General features: G+C 38.5%; 1 protein-coding gene across 1 annotated transcript in view; it reads right to left on the reverse strand.

The window, feature by feature from the left end:
- Plcxd3 (phosphatidylinositol specific phospholipase C X domain containing 3) overlaps positions 1-21,308 on the reverse strand; it is a 155,821-nt gene that overhangs the window by 58,683 nt on the left and 75,830 nt on the right. Inside the window, exon 2 of the mRNA XM_075975969.1 lies at positions 4,448-5,156. Within this exon, the coding sequence (XP_075832084.1) occupies positions 4,448-5,156 (709 nt within the window). The remainder of the gene's footprint in view (positions 1-4,447; positions 5,157-21,308) is intronic.

A 21,308-nucleotide genomic window follows, 5' to 3' on the forward strand; every position in this document is an offset into this window, starting at 1 on the left:
AGCTTCTCTGCGCACATGCTTGAGATTTCATTAACCAAGCTATTAGAAAAGATTGCTGTAGAGGAAAAAGAAAGCTCGTCTAAGTCAGGATTCAGTTCAAACTTCAAAGTTTCGGGTGTGTGTTGGGAGTAGTGAGCCCACAGATCCTGAATTTCTTGTAATGTCCTGATCTGAGTGCCTACAGCTGCTCTGAGCATGAGACCTTCAGGAGTTCCTGATGGCAGGAGAGTGGTTTCTGGTGGGTTTGGCTGGGGCGTGGCTATCTCTATATAATCTGCCCCTGAACACAATAAAGGGGGCCTTCTTGGGGAATTCAAGGATGACCCGTGTCGCTGTCTCTCTGTATGTGTGTATCTGTGTATTTTAACCTCCAGCCCCCTTGCCCGAAGCTCGCGAACTGGGTGCCAGCGCACAGAGTGCAGACATGGGGGCGCTGTGCGCGGCAGGTGTGGATTCTTGAGTCCCATGGCTGATGATTGCATGGTGATTTTGGTTTGGATCTTAGAAAAGTTCATCGTATCTTTTGGTTCTAACATGGAACTTCTAGGGTGAACAGCCATGGCACAATGGAGTAGGTGAAAAACATCAGTCTATTTTTATGCTTCTTCACTTGATCTGAAGAAATGGCAACAAAAACGACCCTTCGCTCCCTCTTTTAGAGGGAGGCAAGTAACCTCTGCTGGCCACGAATCAAGGCCAGAAAGGAGCATTTTCCAGAAAGCTAGAAGGTCCTTCTCCTGCCTCAAAGGTAACAAAGCAAAAACTCAGGTTTCACATTAACACCGCATTCAATCCAGCAATGCAAAGGTAAAATGCAGGTGACTCTAGTATGTACAAGATGAAGCTCAGCTAGAGAATGCTCGTAACACTAGTATGGTGGCCAGGTTACAAGGCCGACGGATCTGTAAACCAGTGCAAGTCACTTGTATGATCTTAGAGGGCAAAATTTCATTCTACCTAGAGGATCCTTTTTTTAAAATTAAATATCTTTTTTCTTTTCTTTATTCTTTTGAAGCAAAGTTAGAATTCACTAAAGTTTTAATTTTGATTTAATTAAGGCAGAGAAGGGCTTGAGCAAATGCCACTCAAGGCTGGGTAAAGACCTCAAAAAGAACAAGTCACACCTCTAGGATCTTCCTATCTCCCTTTCTTCCTTTTCCCATGCTTATCTTTCTCTTTTTTGGTGCTATTGTTCTACTATTCCAAATATGTAAGCCTCAAGCAAGTGAGAGATACTGAGTTAGAACAGATGGTTGAAGACAGTTCTTCACAATTAATTTCATGGGCTCTTAGTAAATATTATCTCAAAAAAGTGCGTGGAAAACACTAGGAATTAAATCAAAACAGGATTCTTCAATAAAATATTTGTAGGTGTCTTTTATATGGTAATGTGCACTGTGACTCTTGGGAGAACTGTGCAAAATACAGTTTTCAGTACTTTTCTAACATTTGATATTTTTATCTCTACAAGTCCTCCTATAGTAGCATACCAGAGCATAGATAGCCAGAAAGCAGTTTAAGTATGACTTAGAAGCATCCAAAGTACATCAAATGCTATAGAAAGGTAAATGAAAGCCATTCACTCTGAGTATGTCCTTTGTGGGTTTTTCAAAGACTGCTTTTCTACCTGGGAAACCATGGAATGGCTCTTGGTCAAAAGGCAAAACGGTCTTGTAGTATAGGTAAATGTTTTCCTAAACAGAGAATTGAATATTGAAACAGGTGTGCTCTTATAAACTTAAAGAGATCATAGGGAGATTTATGCCACCCTAAAATATAAAAGTTAAAGATACAGTTTCTTTCTGCTAAGATGGAGGCAGAATGACAAAAAAAAATGGTATCAGTTTAGCCTGGGGATTTCTCTGTTTATTCACTATTTCCAGTGGGATGCCAGGGTTTCATCAAAACATAGAGACCTTATGGGATACAATTACTAAAATAGCACGTTTTTATATGTACATTAATCCCTTGCTTGCTAATTTGGTGAGAGGTCAAGTAGTCATTTGTCAGATCAGCTAGTCTTTGTGGAAAGTAGTGCTATTAGATGAAAATCTTTCTTGATTTGGGATATTTTGATGGAATTAAGTGAGTTTAGCCTTAATCATCTGAGAGAAAGATGTGGGCTCTCAAAGGCAGTTAGAGTGGAAGCAAAGGAAAGTAGTGAGAAGAGGATGGGTGGGTGGAAGAGTGGATTCCACCAGAGGGTGTTTGGCTAAGATACCAAGTCATATACAAGTCGTCAGAGGAGCTATCTCAGGGGAAGTCTTAAAATTACAGACAAAATGCTGAACTTACTTTTCCAATTATGTGCATTAAATTGATTATGCAATTTCTCTTAGATCCATAGATCTTCAGTAATATCTAAAAATCATGGAAGACACCGAGCCTAGAGCAATGGAATGCATGCACAGATCATGTGGGATCACCGGTGTCTCAGGCACTGAAGCAGTAGTTAGGGCTCAAGTTTTAAGAGAAGAAAGGTAGACATTATAGGAAACTGCATGGAAGAGATTTCAGTGCTGTAGGTATAAAATGGATGCTTTGCAATGGCATTTAAATCTCAAAGTATGTGGAGATCCCAGCTAGTAGGTGATCAACAGAAGAAAGTTATGCTTTTGTAAGGAAGACTATTTTATTCTGGTGATCTGTGCCTTTCCCTATCCATAAGTGATAATAGCTCCAAATGAGTTGGCTTTTAATTAATACTCAATTGGCTACATCTATTTGCATACTTTAAATGGCTTTTAAACTTAACATGACTTGCTGGGTGGTGGTGGTGCACGCCTTTAATCCCAGCACTCGGGAGGCAGAGGCAGGTGGATTTCTGTGAGTTTGAGGCCAGCCTGGTCTACAAGAGCTAGTTCCAGGACAGGTTCCAAAGCTACAAGAGAAATCCTGTCTTGAAAAACTAAAAACAAAACAAACTTAGCATGACTCTAACTACATAGTCTCCTTTTACTACCCTCAACTGCTTTTAGTTTCTGCTTTGGTAGATGGTCCTTCATTCTGTTTGTCAATCAAAAACCTCATCCTTTCTTCTCTCAATCTTAGCACAGAGCTAACCAGTCGCTCTATGATCTTATCCTTTATTACACATCATCCTCTTTCAAGTTCTCCTTACTTCCTCTCCTAATGTGGAATAGCTTACTAAAAGTGGTCTAAGCTGCTTACCCACTTACCCTCATTCTGTCTTGCAGTCTGCATCAATTATTATCTAAAAGGCACTTGTGATCACTTGACTGCCAGACATCAACAGCTAGCCCTCTACCACTGGCTCGATAAAGTTCTCTGCAGCTTAGCTACAATATCGGTTTCAACTATGTTCTTATCTTCTAAAGATTCTCCCACTGCCGCTGTCCACACATCGTGATATTCCACAGGATCACCCATGCCATTTTACTTCAAAGTTCTTTTCCTCATTTTCGTATCTTTCCACACAAGACGTTGACACTAACCAAACCATCCATCCATTCTGTCCCATTAGCACAATTCAAACTATCAATTAAAAGACTAAAATACATTCTATGAAAAGAATGTGGGTACTCTCTTCTTATGTTAACATTAATTAATATTTTAACTGAAATAAATGGTACGCATGGTTCTGCATGCTGTTATTCTTTTGGTGGAAGTTGTAGAAATCTTTGTTGATGTCTCTATTAATACCTCACAAGTGATCATGGCTCTGTCTTGTTAGCCAGTCTTGATCAATGGCATGCCGTCTTACTGGAGAACAAACCTTCCTAAAAAGGCAGAATATGTAACTTACAAGGCACAAGATGTGGCTTGAGAATGGGTCAAAATCAAGTATCTGTTTTATCATTCACTGATGAAGAAGTCTAGGAGAAAGTATTATATTTTCCTAGACCTATTTTTTTCTGTATGATAATATCTACTTCTCATGGTTGTTATTAAATATTAATTGGTATTCAGTATATAAAAACACTGCAAATAGCAAAGCGAGAGCCTTCTAATGTGTGGAGTGCTACACAGATACATAAAGGAATAACAATCAGGGGACAGGACTTGCCACTGGATACAGGATATATATTGTTACACACAGATATGTATTACAGAGGATATGTTAAAGTTCAATGGATATGAAGTTATCTGGAGAAAAAGATACTTGTAGAACTAATCAAATTAAGATCAATTAATCAAGGCAGGCTTCAATTCAGTATCGTTTTATCCATATAAAAAAGAGGCACATGGAAGAGAGATCACATAAGGAAGGTACAGTTGGTGATGTATCTATAAACCCAGGGACAAGAACTGTCAGCTCTCACCAGAACCTAGGGGAGCTTATTAGCTTAAGTCACCCAGTCGCGCTACTGTGTAACCCTAGCAAACTAACGCACCTTGGTAAGATATTTTGCTCTCTCACTTTTGTGCTCTGTAAGTTGAGTTTAGACTACTAGACAATTCTCCTGGCTTTCCGAAGGGCACTTACCTTTCTGTGATTGTTTCTCTGAGGCCGCTTGCCACTCCTTTGACCACAGTGCTTGCTTTGGGTGTCAGCACCACCTGAGATATAAAAAACGAACCCTTCTTTCTTCTCTCAGTGATGGATGCCTGGAGAAACTGGATCAACTTCTCAGGGTCTGTCGTGTTTGCCCAGGGTGCTGGCATCATCTGCCCAGGCCAGAGAAAGGGTACCTCCAACGCCACTGGACTGTGGTAGAAGACCAATACTTGGTAGTCCTTCTCCCATAGGTACTTTAGACTCACTTCCTGGGCAAAAATAGCTGGACACATTTTGTTTCCATAGATGTCTTTCAGCATTTGGACCAGTTTTTCATGGTGATATTTCTGCATCCCATAAAAATGGTTGAAGTCCAAGAATACTACCTCTTTGGGGTGCTCTGTGAGAAATGCATTGATCTCTTCAAGACCCTCATTGACTTTGGCACTGAATAAGCCATGAGCAAAGTACAGTTCATTGTCCGGGTCTCTAGGCTTCGTGGAAATTCGAAGGTCAAAGTAGCGAATCCCAGCTCCTAGCTGGCCAGTGAAGCTCATCGTTTGAGTGGCTAACCATTTCCTCATCAGCTTCTTGGCTACAGTTCCAAACACAGAGACAAAGTTTTGGACAGTTTCTGGCTGCTCAGGGCCTACAGGAGACGCTTCATCAATGTAGAAGCTGAAGGAATCATGGGACCCTGGGAGAGCAACAAGGCACAATATGGTTAATTTCTGGTCTTTCCAACAACTCACTTGTTTCCCTCCTGAAAAGCATTCATTCTCCCCTCAATTGAATCAGAAAAAAAACTATGGTGAAATATTTATTTAGTGTTCATATGTTGTGGGGATTCTTTGAATGGCCTGGTATAGGAGAGGAAACATTTCAGTTAATCAGTCTGATGGCAAAAGAGTAAATGATTTCCTTCAAATAATTACTTCAAAGGTCACGTACTCATCTGCTATGAATTAAACCACACTAACACACCACCACACTAACAAGGATGGGCTTTCTATACCAGCAGTGTAATGATTCATGAAGTGTGATGTATGGCAACTCGTAAGGACTAAATACTTTGTCCTCAACTTTTTCATCTGTGATGGTTAATCTTGTCAATATGACAGGATTTGAAAATCATCAGGAGGACGTTGGTGGAGACAGTTGACTAATATGGGAAGATCTACCCAGAATGGGGGCCATAGCACAGTAGAATGTCATAGTCTGGGGGCTTTAGATGAGAGCGAGCGAGAGAGAGACAGAGAGACAGAGAATGGAGTATCAGAAGTCATCTCTTTGCTTCCTGACTACGTGTGCCTTGGGACCAGCTGCTCTCTGCTCTCGCTGCCACAGTTGGGGCAGAGCTCACTGCAATACCTCCTTTAATTTCCCTCACCCTCAACGTGTGACTCAAAATAAGCTCTCTATTCTTTAAGGTGTTTTTTATACGATATTTTGTCATAGCAGCAAGAAAAGCAATATACCAGTTCCCTTTGTTCTAACTCTACAGGGATTGTCTCAATGAACAAATAACTCCTGCGTATGGGTAGGTAATCAGAGTGTGAATTCTCACCCAACACATTTGGGAAGCAAAAGAGGGATGGTGAGATAAGGGAAGAAGTAAGAGGATAGTACAACTAACTTCATCCCTGACCTTGTACTTGGCTAGTTGTGGACTAAGATGAGATCAGATGCTTTTTACATACTGAATAAACAAGGGAATTTCTTGTAAATTAACACAACTGACTGTGCTTAAAAATTAACCAATATTTTCTCTCAAAAGAAAAGCCTCTCAATGGAATTGATTTTCAAATTTATAAGAATCCCTTCCATCATAAAATAAGAAGTATTTATTTAGTTATTTATTGGGGGAAGTTATAAGTGTCAAGTAACCATAAATACAGTGACATGTTTATCACTTCTTGTAAGTATGAAGTGCCAATGACATCTAATGATGATCTGTAAAAAGAATTATCTCAAGGTTGAGTTTTATCTTTCCAGTCTTTCTTGAGTTCTGAGTCATGTTTACTGAGTCATTGAAATGGAACTCATGCATCTTGGATGCTTCACATAGCAGGAAAGGCAGATGGGCTTCCAATTGTGACACTCTTTCTTTCATTTTCATGACCTTGTCCCTGAGCCATTGTTGCCCGTCTGTCACTTAGCTTTGTCTTGTGTTCCCTTTGTTACCTTGATTCTGACTAGGACCCACAAAGAACTGATTATTTTTATAGATCTTTGAATTCTCCAATATCTTATACACACACACACACACACACACACACTCCCCTATATTTATGGAGGCAACATGTCATGGCATTTGTCAAATACTCTGCTTTTCCAGGATGCAGTATTAATCTTGCTTGCATTCTATAACTATACCTGTATGTGCTCCATCTCTGTGCATGTGTATAACCGTTTATCATCGCAGAGCTGAAACTGTGCATAGACAGAAGTCAGAGAGCATCAACTTTGGATACTGTGGAATGTGCTGTGATAAAATAACTTGCAAATGTACTTTAATATTCACAAAATTGAGAACTTTCAGGTTTAGAACAGAGAACACCTCAGAGTTTTTAGACTTTTTAAACAACAAAAGGTAATCCAAACAAACTGAAATGTCATGCTGAATTTAATCTTAAGCTGTGTGATCTATTTATCTTTAGTTGATGGGATAGGAAGAAAATGTCAGCCATTTCTGAGTAAATAATGGTGGAAGTTTTTTGTATCTGTCACTGCCATATTTTAATAGGTATTTAAATTTCTGACTATTAATTTATTAATACCTGTTTATCTTATTTCTAATCTAAGCAATGAAGCTGAACAAACTGTACTGTAGATTCATATACACAGAGTAATGTATGAGCTTAAGAAGCATTATAATTGAATGATGTAAGATCAAAATAGTTAAATAATCATGCACACCCTACACAAGTAAGGAAAGGTTCTTCATGCAGAAAACGGGGTGGGAATATTGGATATGTCTTCAAACTTACAGAAGACATTAATTAGAATCAGGCAGAATGAAAAGCAAATATAGCTAGATTTCTTATTCTATAAATGAGATTTTGGGGTGTTTTTTTCTATCTTTTTAAATTTTCATTAGTGTCTATTAGCTATACATAATAATGGGCTTCATTTTATTTTGACAACTTCGTACATGAATATAGTATATTTTGATCATATCCATTCTGCCTCTGTTCCTTACTCTTGAACGTACTTCCTTCTTCCCTACTTATCTTCCAATGTCTTAACCTTCCTTCTTTTTTCCTTCCTTTCTTCCTTTTGTATATTTTTAATATGTGTGTGTCCCACTGAATTTAATTACAGCTCCTATAGCCTCATACATGAGGATTATTCACAGAGCTTGCACACCTTCCTAGAGGCTGTCTATAGGATGGAAAACCTGCCTCTCCTTCCCCAGCCACTCCTAACCACATTTCTGTTCTCGGGGAAAGGTAGGCCATTATCTCATTCGTCTTCGTGACTCCATTATGGCTTTACTCTCACCTTACTATCATGTGCTACATAGTAAACATTTTAATGTGAAAATAAGCTTTGAAAATCATGTGAAAATTAAAAAAAAATGGTTTCAAGATTATGTTATTTGTTGGCTTTCAAGGAACATATGCCTTTGAGCTCAAAAGGAGTTAAAAATAACAAAAAAGTTAAAAGTACACGTAAAGAAACAATTGATGCCTCTGTTAACACTGTTTTTAAACTAGGTGCCTCCATGGCATTTAGGAAGCAGCTGTTGGGGGTAGAGTACTGGGACTGTCTCATTATGTAGGCACTGCTTGGGAAAAGAGTTAAATCAGTTCATACTAAGGATAGTCCATGCATTAGTATGGGGGTAAGTAGCCTAACATGGGTTTTCTCCAAAGAAAGTAGATTAATGACTTTAAATTCTATTTGGAATGATTTTTCCTAATGCCAACTTTTTCCCCTGAGATCTTTTCTATTGGGTTGACCTTAAAAATAGAAGCCATACTTCATGGCCACTTAGAAAGAGACAGAAAACGTTCTCCTACCCTCATCTCTTTAAGACTGGAAAGCTCTCCTCCTTTGTGAGTCTTCTGCAGTCTGTGATCTAATCTATTGTTCTGTGCTGACTTTGTGTTCCTGGACTCTTGACAGCTTTCATGCTCGGCCTCGAGCTAACAACCTGAACCTAAATGAACCCTTGTTGTTTTGGGCTGACTTTGTACTATCTTCTCAGCAAAGGCCTGCTCCACCTCTACAAATGCAGGAATATCCACGTACCTGTGTTTGCTCTGGCTCTTAATAATTTAACTCTAAGAGGTTATTCTGTTACATCTTTCAAAACTGACACTTTGATTTTTCCTTCTTGACAACTACTTTTCTCACTCAGGTAGTGTGATTGTAACGCTTAGGTAGTTCTTAAAGCTTTTGCACTAAATTTTAGGCTTTGTTACCTTTGAATATAGCCATTTAATATTCTATATTTTTTGAAGTGTTGCCTTAGCTATATTATCCAAATTTTGCTTTGTGGTATATCCTACATAATTTATATATTTTATTTTCTGAATACTTAATATTTATATATTATCAATTAAATGTTCATTATTTTTATTTTATTTTAATTTAAATCAGAGAACATCCATGCCATGTATAATTATTTTATTAGAGGCAGGGTATTTTAATGTAACCAAAGATTGAACTCAGTTTTCTGAGTTCTGGGATTACAGGAATTCACTATCATGTCATCATACCCAGACTATAATTTTCATCTTTTAATATGTAGTCGGCTTTATTTTATTTTATTTGGTGACTTTACATGTGCAGTTGGGAAGAATGTTTATTCTTTTGCTACTGAATATGCTGTAAATGTTTATTAGGTTCATTTAGTGAGCGATTTTGTTCAAAGTTTTCATATTCCTATTATTTGTTATTTTGTTAATTACTTAGAAAGAAGCTTAAAAATCAATCATGTTTTATTATTATTACTATCATCATCATTATCAATAATGGTCCCCATAGGCTCATATATTTGAATACCTAGTCAACAGGGAGTGGCAATACTTGAGAAGGATTAGGAGATATGGTTTGTTGGAGTAGTTGAGGCTCTGTTGGAGGTAGTATGTCACTAGGCATAGGTTCTGCAGCTTCAGAAGCCAAAATCAGTCCTAGTGGCTTACTCTTCTCCCTGTGGCCTTTGGCTGCTGATATATAACTCCCAGCTCTTCCAGCAGTCTACCTGCAGGTTGCCATGCTTCCCACCATGATGATAACAGACTAAACCACTGAAACTGTAAGCCATCCCCAATTAAATGGTTTCCTTCCTAAAAATTGCTGTGTCTCTTCACATCAATAGAACACTGACTAAGATAGACAATTTTTTTTTGCTTTCTAAGTTCTGAAGCCTTGTTAATAGCTTCATAAGCATTTATAAATGTGAATATATTTTCTGAATGAATTAATTTTTCCTATATGCCTTCTCCTCTCTTCCTCTTCCCTCTTCTCCCTGGTACCAAATGTTAAGTCAGCATAGCATTATTATTGTTCCCTTTTAGCATCCTTGTGTCTTTATTGTAAGGGAGTTTCTTGCATACAACACATTCCTGAGAGTTGGTTCTATATCTACTCAATGTCTGTCCTTGAATTCCTGGGATTGGCTCAGTGAGACAAGCAAGCTATTCTGCTACATTTTTACTACTGACCCATTTGTTTCTCATTGCTGTTTTTAATCTGATTCTTTCTTCCTTTGGATTAATTAAGTTTCCTAATATTCCATCTACTGGACTTTACTATCAATATCTTATTAAAGTCTTTAATTTCTGGGTATGAAAAGCAAAATATTTATATGATGATTAAAATATCACATAAGAGGTTCTTTTGACATCTAAAACAAAGCTTATAAGAAAAAAATTAATTAACTATTCTATAAGCCTAATTAAAATAACTTTCTATAGCCTAACTACCTGAAGATTATCAAAGTTCATATGTGGATGTTTGACAAAGAAAAGTGATGTGTAAAATATGACATCAAAATATATTGGTTTCTAAGCTGGATACTCTAAGGAATTCATTCATTTAAATAAGTCTTTGATTAAAATACACTAGACATTGTAAAACACTATAGGCAACATTAAAGGAAGTGTTGGAAGACTAGGGCCAAGACTCAAGGCTTAATACAGGAAGGTTATCAGGTCATTAGTTATTTATATGGCTTTTATTTTCTATATTAATAAATTGAAATACTTTAGTTCATAAGATTATTATAAAGAATGTATGACTACCATAATAAGACTATATATAAATACTGTATAAAACCATAAAGATAACAATAATTGAGGTTTAAATTGCTGTTCATTTTTATATTGTTATAACTAGTGGAACATCCATTCACTTAAGACTAAGCAAATATCATCTGCACAAGTGAACATTGGGTGGCTGTACCAGCTCATGATGGGGATGATGGAGACAGTAAAATACTAAAGCTGCAGATTTCATGTTTGGAAATGTTTATTGGAAATAAGAGTCCTCGACAACCTGTGTCCAGGTTTCACAAGTTTAAAACAGAAGAATAATTACTCCACTTATTGTTGTTTTGAACAACATTTAAAGACTCACATTCATTATATTAATAAAGTTGGTAGATGATTGAGACTAATTTCTAGTGCTCCTCCTTCAAAATCCAGGCAGTATTATTTATGAAAAATCTTTCAGATAAACTTTTGGTTGCTATCTGTGTTTGATCACAGCCTCATTTCAAATAAAACTATTGGTTTAATATGCACCGAAGAAGAGGTATCAAGTCAATTTCAGACTAAATGACCCAGCAAGTTAAAGTCAGAGAGGTATGCAAGCATTCAGTTCCAATAGCCACAATTTCACCAGTGAATCCAGGCTCTGACTATGTCACAGGAATAATCCCATCCATTGTTACCCTGGCAGAGCACTGAGATTGCTTGTGTTTGTCCAGGACATAAGACTCCATCATCACCCCTATTCTTCTAGGAATCCTGCTTCTGACAGCATATTTCTTGGTTACTTGATAACTTGATTGTCATATAATCACAGAAGTAGCACTACAGAGGCAAGAAAGCATGGGTGTTATCTTCCACTATGAACCAAAAAGGTGAAGAAATAAGAAGGTGGGCTTATTTTTGTGACCATTTTCTGGGACAGAACAAAAATGGTTAGGATTGCTTCCATGCCTCAAGAGAAAAGGAAACTGGACGGAAGTTTTCCTTTTTGTCTTTCCAATATGTAAACACAAATCCTAACTTCATTTCTTCTGGTGTGGTGAAGTCCTTTTAGCAATAATGGTGGCCTTTCCTTCCCCGACTTCACAGTTCATCTGTCTACGATGATGTCTAGTTGTCACTAGGTGTTCGATGTCATTAGTGGTACTTGGTTATGTTTATCAACTTCTTCCTCTATCATTGTGTCTTCCTCTCCTCCTAAAACCTTCCACATATGCACACTTGATTTTAAACCAGACTGAAAGCTTTTTAAAACAAGAATAAAACAAAGCATATTCAAAAGGAACCTTTTAAATCTCTGGGCTCATTCCAGCATCCATCTTGCATAAATACAAAAATATTTTATCTGTATCAATCAGTCGAAATGGTTTGCAGAGGAAACACTACAGAATGAAGTAACTACTTCTGGTTTGCACAAGAAAACACCACGGAAGTGAAATAACTACTTCTATTAATAATCATTTTTTAATGTTAGGCCAGACTAGGCCACTTTACACAGCATCATCAGGCCTCCTTCCTCTTCCTGAGTTTGGCTGGATCATCTCAGATCATCAGATGGTGAAGACTAGTCTGTCTCTCTCTTTATCCACTCTGGTCCCTTCTCTTAATGCGATAAGGCTATGAGTACCACAGCCTGTGGGAAACCTTAGGAATATTGCAGATGGCTGTGAAAGAGAACATGCCTGTCACGTCTGTGACTTCATTACTACTTCTTGACACCTGGCAAGGTACATGGCTAATGCCACCAAAACAAATTTTAAAAAATATCAGAAAATTCTGCTCAGTCATTCTGAGACTCTTGGTGTTGATATACTTCTTAGAATATTTAATCTTTCCCTAATTTCTTCTTCTTTCCTTGGCATTGTTTGCTCTCAGGCTCCCTCATTTTCTCTTGTTCTTCTACTTCCTAGTTGAAAGCATATCCAGGCTATGACCATGGGTTTCTCAGTTCCTTTTGGTGATCACATCCAATTTTAGCTTCTTTGTCTTTCTAAAATGTTAAAATTCAACACATCTACTTTTGTCTGAGTTTTAGAATCCCTGCCTTTAAGGAAAGTAAATTTCATTGCTTTCTTTATATCTTGAATTGAAATGTCCCAAATAGAGCTCAGTGTGCTTCTAGATGTGTCCTTCCCTGTGTTCACCAGCATATGGAACTATCGCGCCAACTTCTGTCCTTTCCTGGAGTTTTTCTTCAACTTTATCTGTGCCCCTCAAGCCACACAGTCTTCACGTTGCACTGTGTTGAAGTAATTACTATTTTAAAATAAATATCCTGCCTCAGAGATGTTCCTTTCTTTTCATCTCGGTGCAAATAGCCTGGTGTCTTGTGTGGATCTCAAGGACCATTTTGACTGAGATTAGCAGGTCTCCCAAGCAGTCAGTCCTCTTGTCAAACTTGCTCCTCAAAGGTTAGCCTGGCTCAGACTCTAGAATGGATTTAATCTGAGAGGAAAAGGCACATGACTCCAGCCCTCTATTCATCAGGAAATCTCCTGCTTCCCATCTTTTCCCTAATAAGCTTTGTGAGGCAGTAATTTACCATGTCTCAGCTCCCCTAATGATACTGTTTGCTTTGATCATGCTGCTCCCTGAGAATTCGGATATGCCATCACTAAAGGCTAGGCTGCTCACTAGAACCTGGTATGCTGAAGCTACTGTCTCTCACTGCTCCTTTATTCCAAGACTCTGGAGTAGAAAGAAGCTTGCTCAGTTCCCAATTCCTTCTCCCAAATCTCTAAAGACCACCCTCTGTGATGCTGCCCACGTGACCCGGAGCACGACGGAGCACAGAGGACTCTGCACTGTCCTCTCAGGTGGTAACATCCCAGAAAATACTATAAAATCTACTAATCTTCTTTTATTAATGTAACGATGGGGGAAATTAAGTATATTACAAAATAACATTCATACTCAAATTACTTTTATTCAGGGCATACAGCAATTGAGGCTCTCTATTTGTGACTACATGATGTTCAACCCCACAGAAAAAAATAAAAGCCTTCAAAATTAATCACTTGTCACCTGACAGTCTATAATTAATCTCATTAATTTTTGTTTATCGCACGTATTAAACCAATCAGTTGTTTGTGTTTTTGGAAGAATGTGACTAAAACCTTAAATAGGAAGGATTATCTCTCATTTCTGACACATGTTCCTGACTTAATCCTCTATCATATGACTGTGTCTTTGATTAAAAACAAGATTTTTTTTTGGTCCACAAAGATAATGAACGTGTATCACACATCAAATACTTCTCAGTTCAGACAAACAATTAAATGGCACAGCGTTGTAGCTTAATGTGCACACTTCCTCTGACATGATAGGTACATAGAAAGTGCATTCGACAGTATTAAAGCCAGTGTATCTGGTGAATCACTGAGGTGATCTTTCTGCAGTGGAAAAGCCAATTTTATCATGCTTTAATTTTAATGTCTTTTGGGGGCAAGTCTCTAAGTTCAGTTGTCTAAATTCTCCTTCTTTAGCTCACCCCAGAGACCAAAGGTTAAAAACATGGATTACCTTACTTTGGTATTTTGGCGCAGGGTTCCAAATGCTAAATTGGGAAGTCCTATTAGATTGATGTCTCCTGGGGGTGAGGACGCTCAATACTCACCGAGAAGGCTATGCATTCACTGCATCCACTTACTAAGTCAATAGATGAACTCATGGCAGATCATTTAAGAGCAACAAGGGGCAGAAAATTGCCATCCTTGCTGCCAACTATCAATTCTCCCATGCATTTAAATTTCTCTTTCAAAACTATCAACAGATCTATAAGGAAAGCAATAGAAAGACTCTAAGAAATAGAACATTACTAAATTACTTCCAATTTCCTGCTAAGCAGCCATAGTGGGGGCCTTTCCTTTCCAGGGCAACACACTCACTCTGGGCACTGCTCAGTATCACATCAAATGGACTTACGCCCCGAAGCTTTGCTGCTGTGCAGGGTACTGCTAACTCAATAATAACACATCACAACCTTGCAGCCTAGAATCACAAAACTGGGGGAGGGAAAACAGGGACCTGGAAAGAAATGTATACTGAATTACAAAGATCTAACAGCACTGTGAACCAGATAGTGAGAAGCAGTAACAGACTTCTGCCTGGAGCTATCTGCAGCAATAGTACTTATCCAAGGGTGCTTTTCATTCAGGGGTATTTGAACAGCTAAGGAGACATTCTGGTTGTTTCAACACACAGGGGCTGTGGCTAGCATAAGATGAGTAGAGGATGCCTATAGACATCACATAATACCCTGGAGAGCCTCTAGAATAAAGAATTATATGACTGGGCCGGGCGGTGGTGGCGCACGCCTTTAATCCCAGCACTTGGGAGGCAGAGGCAGGCGGATCTCTGTGAGTTCGAGGCCAGCCTGGTCTACAAGAGCTAGTTCCATGACAGGAACCAAAAGCCACGGAGAAACCCTGTCTCGAAAAATCAAAAAAAAAAAAAAAAGAATTATATGACTTAAGACATCAGTAGTAACCGAGTAGAGACAGCTTACAGGCAGATAATTTCCCAGAGGTCACCAGTACTCTGAATTAGTCCTCTCTGCCTGCAATAGCCACCTTTCCTTCCAGATGGCTTATCTCACACATGCTTTCTATTGTGATGTTCTGCGCCAAAGCTGTTCTAAATGTACACAGCAACAGGATTCTCACATACAAGAAGTCACTTCTGACTATGATTGAAAAATCAAGAGAAGGCATAGTTTGGGGACTCAGTTCACCTAACTACTTGTTTGCTGTTGCCATTGTTGCTGTTTCAGAATGTCTTTTAACTGTTCGGACTGATTTCCAAGTGAATAAATCTTTCAGGTTAAGATTAAATCGTTGATCTTCACCTATATCCCAGAAGTTCCTATGAAGCACAAATTTGGCTGGAGAATGTTTATCTAGCTCTTTTCAAAAATCAGTAAATAAACCGAGCACCCATGGGACACATGACACTGTAGTGGGTGTCTGTGTATGTGCTTATGGATAGGCAGGGATTGTGAGAAAGGTTAAAAACAGCAAAAGTATTTAAGGAGGGGGTACGGGTATTAGTACTGTCAAGTATTTCCAATCACTCACTTCTTCCTCTAAAGAACTGAGCATTTGATAGGTATTTACTGAGCATCTGTTACATATCATGCATTAGGCCAAGCATTTGGAAATAAAACAGTTTGCAAGCATTACCTGGATCTTTCCTTATGGTGTTCATATTACAGTGGGGAGAAGCAGACAGGGAAACCACCATTATCACAAAGTATAATGAATGTTATGATAAACTACACACAGCACCTTCAGATAAAACAGTTCAGTCCTTAGCGAAATGTCATCTGCTATGGGAAATTACTAGTAAATGTAAAAGGTGAGAACAAACCCCAAACACATGCAGCCATTTAGACAATTCTTCACCCATGTTAAAGCACATATGATTCACTTGGGAGCTTGTTAAAACCTGACTAGCTGGTCTTGGGTGAAGCATAAGATATTGCACATCTGAAAACTCCCATGTCTTGTGAACACCACTTTGGAATAGTGAGTTATCAAGATAGTTTTTTATTTTTATTTTATTTTGCTAATCGGACGCCTGTGAAATTATCTTCTCCTCTAAATACTATCTCTTGCGTTTTCTCATTTTCAGTATCTATTTTTTCAGGGGAAGGTATACACAAGCATACACACACACACACATGAACAGATACCAGCATGCACACAAAGCGATGTATAGATTTTTGCATATGTGACCTGAGCTATGTCTGTATGAGAGCCTTCCAAGTTTGAATGGTTTATAATGTGCATGCTTAGGTTATTTATTAAATACTGTATCAGAAACGAGAACTGGGCTGATCATTTTCTATTAATAAAGCATTGATATGTTTCCATGATAAGCTTTTATTTTGGTGAACTTTATGAGATCATTTCTTGATACAAGAGCTCTGGCAGTGATTCTAATGGAGCATCTAAAGTCAAGTCCATAGCCTTCAGAACAAGGTGCCGTGTTTATCCCATTTAGCTTGAGCCCACCAAACTGTGTTATCTTTCAAGTGTTTTTATTTCCAGATGCAGTGAGTCAGGGAGAGGGATGAATCAGTGATGACTAGATAACAAGGAAGTGCAAGGTGAAGATTTGTCTGTGAAAGAAATGTAACAAACAGAGAGGAAAATCGCACATTTTATCAATAATTGGCCTTGACAATTTTGGCATAACTCATAGGGGAATTCAAAAAGGACCTGACTATAAGGGAATGATTTGGAGGAGAACCACAAAAGAGAACCACCTGGTTCCTTGTGGCATTCAGCTCTACCTCTGCCTCGAAGGTTCTGGATAGTTTAAGAAGGATATAATGTCCGGACCTAAACGAGATGTATGCTTTATTTATGATAAAAAAAAAACCATGAAAATCTGTTTTTTTCCACAGCAAGGTGACTGGTTTTGCCCCAGAATTGTTCAATGAAATTAAAGAAAAGGATATTTTCTGACATTTTTGGTAGTGATCATCCAGGGTCTGTGTTGCCACTCAGTGTGAACCACTCTGCAGCTCCAGCCACAGTTAACTTCTTTCTCCTTCTTGAATACACTAAGTTTATTTCCACTTAGTCTTGCCCTTGGGAACCCCATTGCCTATTAACCTTCATATTCAAGTCTTTATGTAGACACAGTCTTTTTAAATAAACTAATGTCTCCAAAGTGTCTAGCTCATCCAACCCTTCGCTCTTTGTCTCCAAGACATGACTGAGTGGTGTTTCCTTCTTAGCACTTAAGTTTTGTTTTTTTCTTAGCTTAATTTTTGATTGTTTGTTTTCTATCACTGCCACAGATATTGAATTCCATGAGAATAAGAATGGGTCTATATTACTTATTATTGCCTTTACCAGCAAAGCCCAGTGATTGGCATGCAAAAGACATCGAATAACTAGTGATTATATGAAATAGTATCTTTCCATCTCTGTAAATCTCAGTATCTTCATGTATCAATGGGATTGTTAAAACACTATTTATTATGATTATAAAATAAATTAACTGACAAATATAAAGGATGGCTCACTAAGAAAATAATTGAGAAGCGTTAGCTTTTACTATCACTCTGGGTCAGTGTTTCTACCTTTAACATGGAGGCTTGAGTTCTTGGCACATAAGTGGTTTTTAACCAAACATTAGCTAAATGCAGGAAAGGACGCATATGCATCTCATTAAAAGGCTGTAAATGCCTGTGGCTGCAATAAAATTCTTAGGATTATGCAAAGAAAATATTGGTACTTGTTCCAGGGTAGTATAGATAGATAATTTGTTGCAAGCCTTCCCTTTTTCCATTCCTTAGAACACAAGTTGCTTTTTCTGTGCTAAGTGTCACTGAATCAAAGGTCTCTAGATGGGAAAGGCCCTCCTTGTGCCCATGTGGCTCCAGATTCCTATTGTGAGCCCTGGTTCCTCCGATGTCCAGATGTCAACAATAGCTTGTTGTCCACTGAAGACTCTGAAGGATTCTTCAGTACAGGGCAGATTAGTGCAGACCACCCCTTCCCCCAACCTCTGTGTTCTCCTGCCAGGGAGCACCCTCTGCTCACCCTACCGCAGTCACTGAAGGAGAAACAGAGGAGCTCCAGCCTCCCGTTTGGTGAATAAACATGCTAAGAGAAAGAGATACAGTCAGTCCAGGCTTCCTCATTCTTCCTTAGGAGTTAAGTTTTGTAAGATGCTGATTTAACAAACAAACAAACGTGTCATGTCTTTCACTGGTTTTTTTTCTCTTAAACTCTTTTATTGCAGGCAGTACAGAGTTTGGGGTAGCCTTGGATACCTGCGGCCAAAAGAGCAGCTCTGATTGCCTAGGCATGGATGCTCTAGAGAAAGGAGGGGGGAATGCTCTCTAAAGCTAAATCCCTATCACTAAAATCACCTGTTCTGAAATGAAGCAACACAAAGCATCCTATTGAATTTTTTTTTCCCCGTAAGATGTAACCAAGCCTGGAAACACACAAAGAGTCTAGTTATTAAATTCTCAGATTCAAGAGTCAGAAGGCCTCTGAAGTTCAACTATTTATTTTGTCTTGAGAGTCTGGCACTATTTATTTTTCTTTTATGAATAATGAGAACCTAAAAAAACCACACATTACCCTTAATCATGTTTTGCTACAGGAAGAAAAATCTCCTTGAAATACAAGCCTTTGATTCTCTCATGAGCTCACAAAGTACCACTTCTGGTCAACAGTTGGGTTTTTCTCTTATCAAAGAAGTGCGTGAGGGTTGGAGATTTTTCATTCACTTTCCTTCCTGCCTTTATCCCCTTCCCCAGTTCCCTAAGATTTGATATGTAGTTGTGTGAAGAACGCCATATCTTCCACTTTCTTTTCTCCTACGCCCTTCCCATTTTCCAACCTTGCAGCGTGATACTAACCAATACCTGCCAGATGACTGCACACATGTAGACTGCTTTCTAAATACCAAAACATGGGTACCACAGCTGGGTCCATCACAAGTAGATTCTGTGCAACACTACCTTGAAGGCAGAGGACACTTTGTCCCATTAATCTTAAGTACACGCAGAAATTCTCAATATACTCACTCTCAAATATACATGTTATAAATTGTTGGGTAGTTATGGCAGTGGGATTACTCATATATAGTCCTAATCATGGATGTAAACAGATAAAAGCATATTAAATGCATTTGAGGTCTTCAATGCTTTCTCATAGTGTTGCATCATCTTCAAACAATCTAAATGACTGCATTCTGTAACACACATTGATAAATGCCTTAAGAAACCCCTAATTAGAGTGCATCTCTGAATTTCCTCTCATATGCATGATATTGAAATGAACCCCTTCCTGTTTCTTAGTCACTTCTTACGGGTTTCATTTTCTGGCAGATGACAAACTCCCCCTCTTCTGCTCCCCCCTTGTCTCCTCATAGAGTGGTAGGACTACCTTAGGTAAAGGACGGGAGGACCTGGCTATGGACCTTTGTACTGCAAAATGACAGTGACAATGGCTCCCTCTGGCATTTGCTCTCAGTAATGTTCTTGTTACATCATTCACATGCCTATTTTAGTGAACCCTCCCCTAAAACCAAGGCATTTCTTATTTTGGCCTCAGGTTTGTGTTAAAAGATTTGTTTGTATTTACTATTGATCCTTAGTTACTATATCTAGTCATTTAAGAATATATCTTGACACTATTCAAGTCTTGACACTATCTGTACTGGTAACAGAAACACATCTCATCAAATATTCTTCTAAAGGAAAGGGTTTTCTTCCTCTCTTCCTTCCTCTCTGCTTCCCTTCCTCCTTTCATCTCTCCCTCCCTCCTCCTCTCTTTCTTTCAATGTTCATTTATTCACTTTTGTGCACATGTGGAGGTCAAAGACGATTTGCTAGAGTCAGTTTTCTTCTGTCTCACGCAGGTTCTAGCGCTCAAATTCAGGTTTTCAGGCTTGGCAACAACCACCTTAACCTCTAAGCACCTTGCTGGTCTTCCCACCCATGTCTCCCTCCATGCGTCCCATCTCCCTCCCTTTCTCTTTATCTCTTTCTGCCTCTGTCTTTTTGTCTGTTTGTCTGTCTCTCTCCCTCTCTTTCTGTCTCTTTAGCTCTCATTTTCCCTCTCTCTAAGCCTTCTTATTTTACTAGAGTATCTATTCTCTATTGTCCTCAGGTAGGATCTTTCCAGACTGGATTAGTCACGTGGTCAAATATATAAGAACAAATCATGTTCTTATTGTTTTGTTGTTTACTTAGAAAGTAAAGGAAACAGAAAACAATGAGTGCTGACTGGATCTCCCATGAAATGTTTTTTCTAGTGATACAAGGTTCAGATGGAAACAAAGCAAAATAAAAATACAATGAAAGAACCATGCCAGTTTGTTGGACCACACTGGTTAGAGTTAATGGTTAATTTGGGGGTTAGCACTCAGCCTCACAATACCACAAATAATTAAAGTCTGTTTCCTAGTTATGACTTATTGACTTTCATACATACAAAGTACAGATTGCAAGTGAATGTGCCCAAGAATAGGTCACAAATCCTGTGGGACATAAGGAAAGCATTGCTGTGTGGGGGCTCATTTTCAGGCACAGGGCAAGCAAAGAAACAGCAAACACTTGTGGAGTTTGTTTTGGTTTGGTTTGTTAATCTTGAGACAGGGTCTTGCTATGTAGCTCTGGCTGACTGCAGCTCACTTAGTAGACCAAACCTTGAACTCACAGAGATCCTCCAGCCTTTGCCGACTGATTTCTCAGATTACTGCTGTGTTTCACCATGCCCGACCCAGAAAATGACAACTCCAATGTTTGCTTTTATTTTTTGTTTTTATACTGGACTTCAACAAATCAGTTAAAACAAGTGTATAAATATATAATTAACACCTGCAGTGTGAAAAGAAGATCTGATAAAGAGATACTCTGGAAGAGAGATGCTAAGGGGAAATGCTAAAGACAATGAAAGACAATGCTAACATGGAAGGAATAAGAATAAACAAGAAGGTTCTGGCCCAGAGAAACCATGCCCAGTAAACTTTGGAATGTTTTTAAAAGATAGTCAGTATAAGTAGCTCTGATAAATTCTGGTGAGAGACAATCATTCCACTTTTCTACCATTCATTTCTAATAGTCAGTCAATGGATTTCGGCTCTTAAAGGTG

This window comes from Microtus pennsylvanicus, chromosome 6, assembly GCF_037038515.1.
Source record: "Microtus pennsylvanicus isolate mMicPen1 chromosome 6, mMicPen1.hap1, whole genome shotgun sequence".
Taxonomy (NCBI): domain Eukaryota; kingdom Metazoa; phylum Chordata; class Mammalia; order Rodentia; family Cricetidae; genus Microtus; species Microtus pennsylvanicus.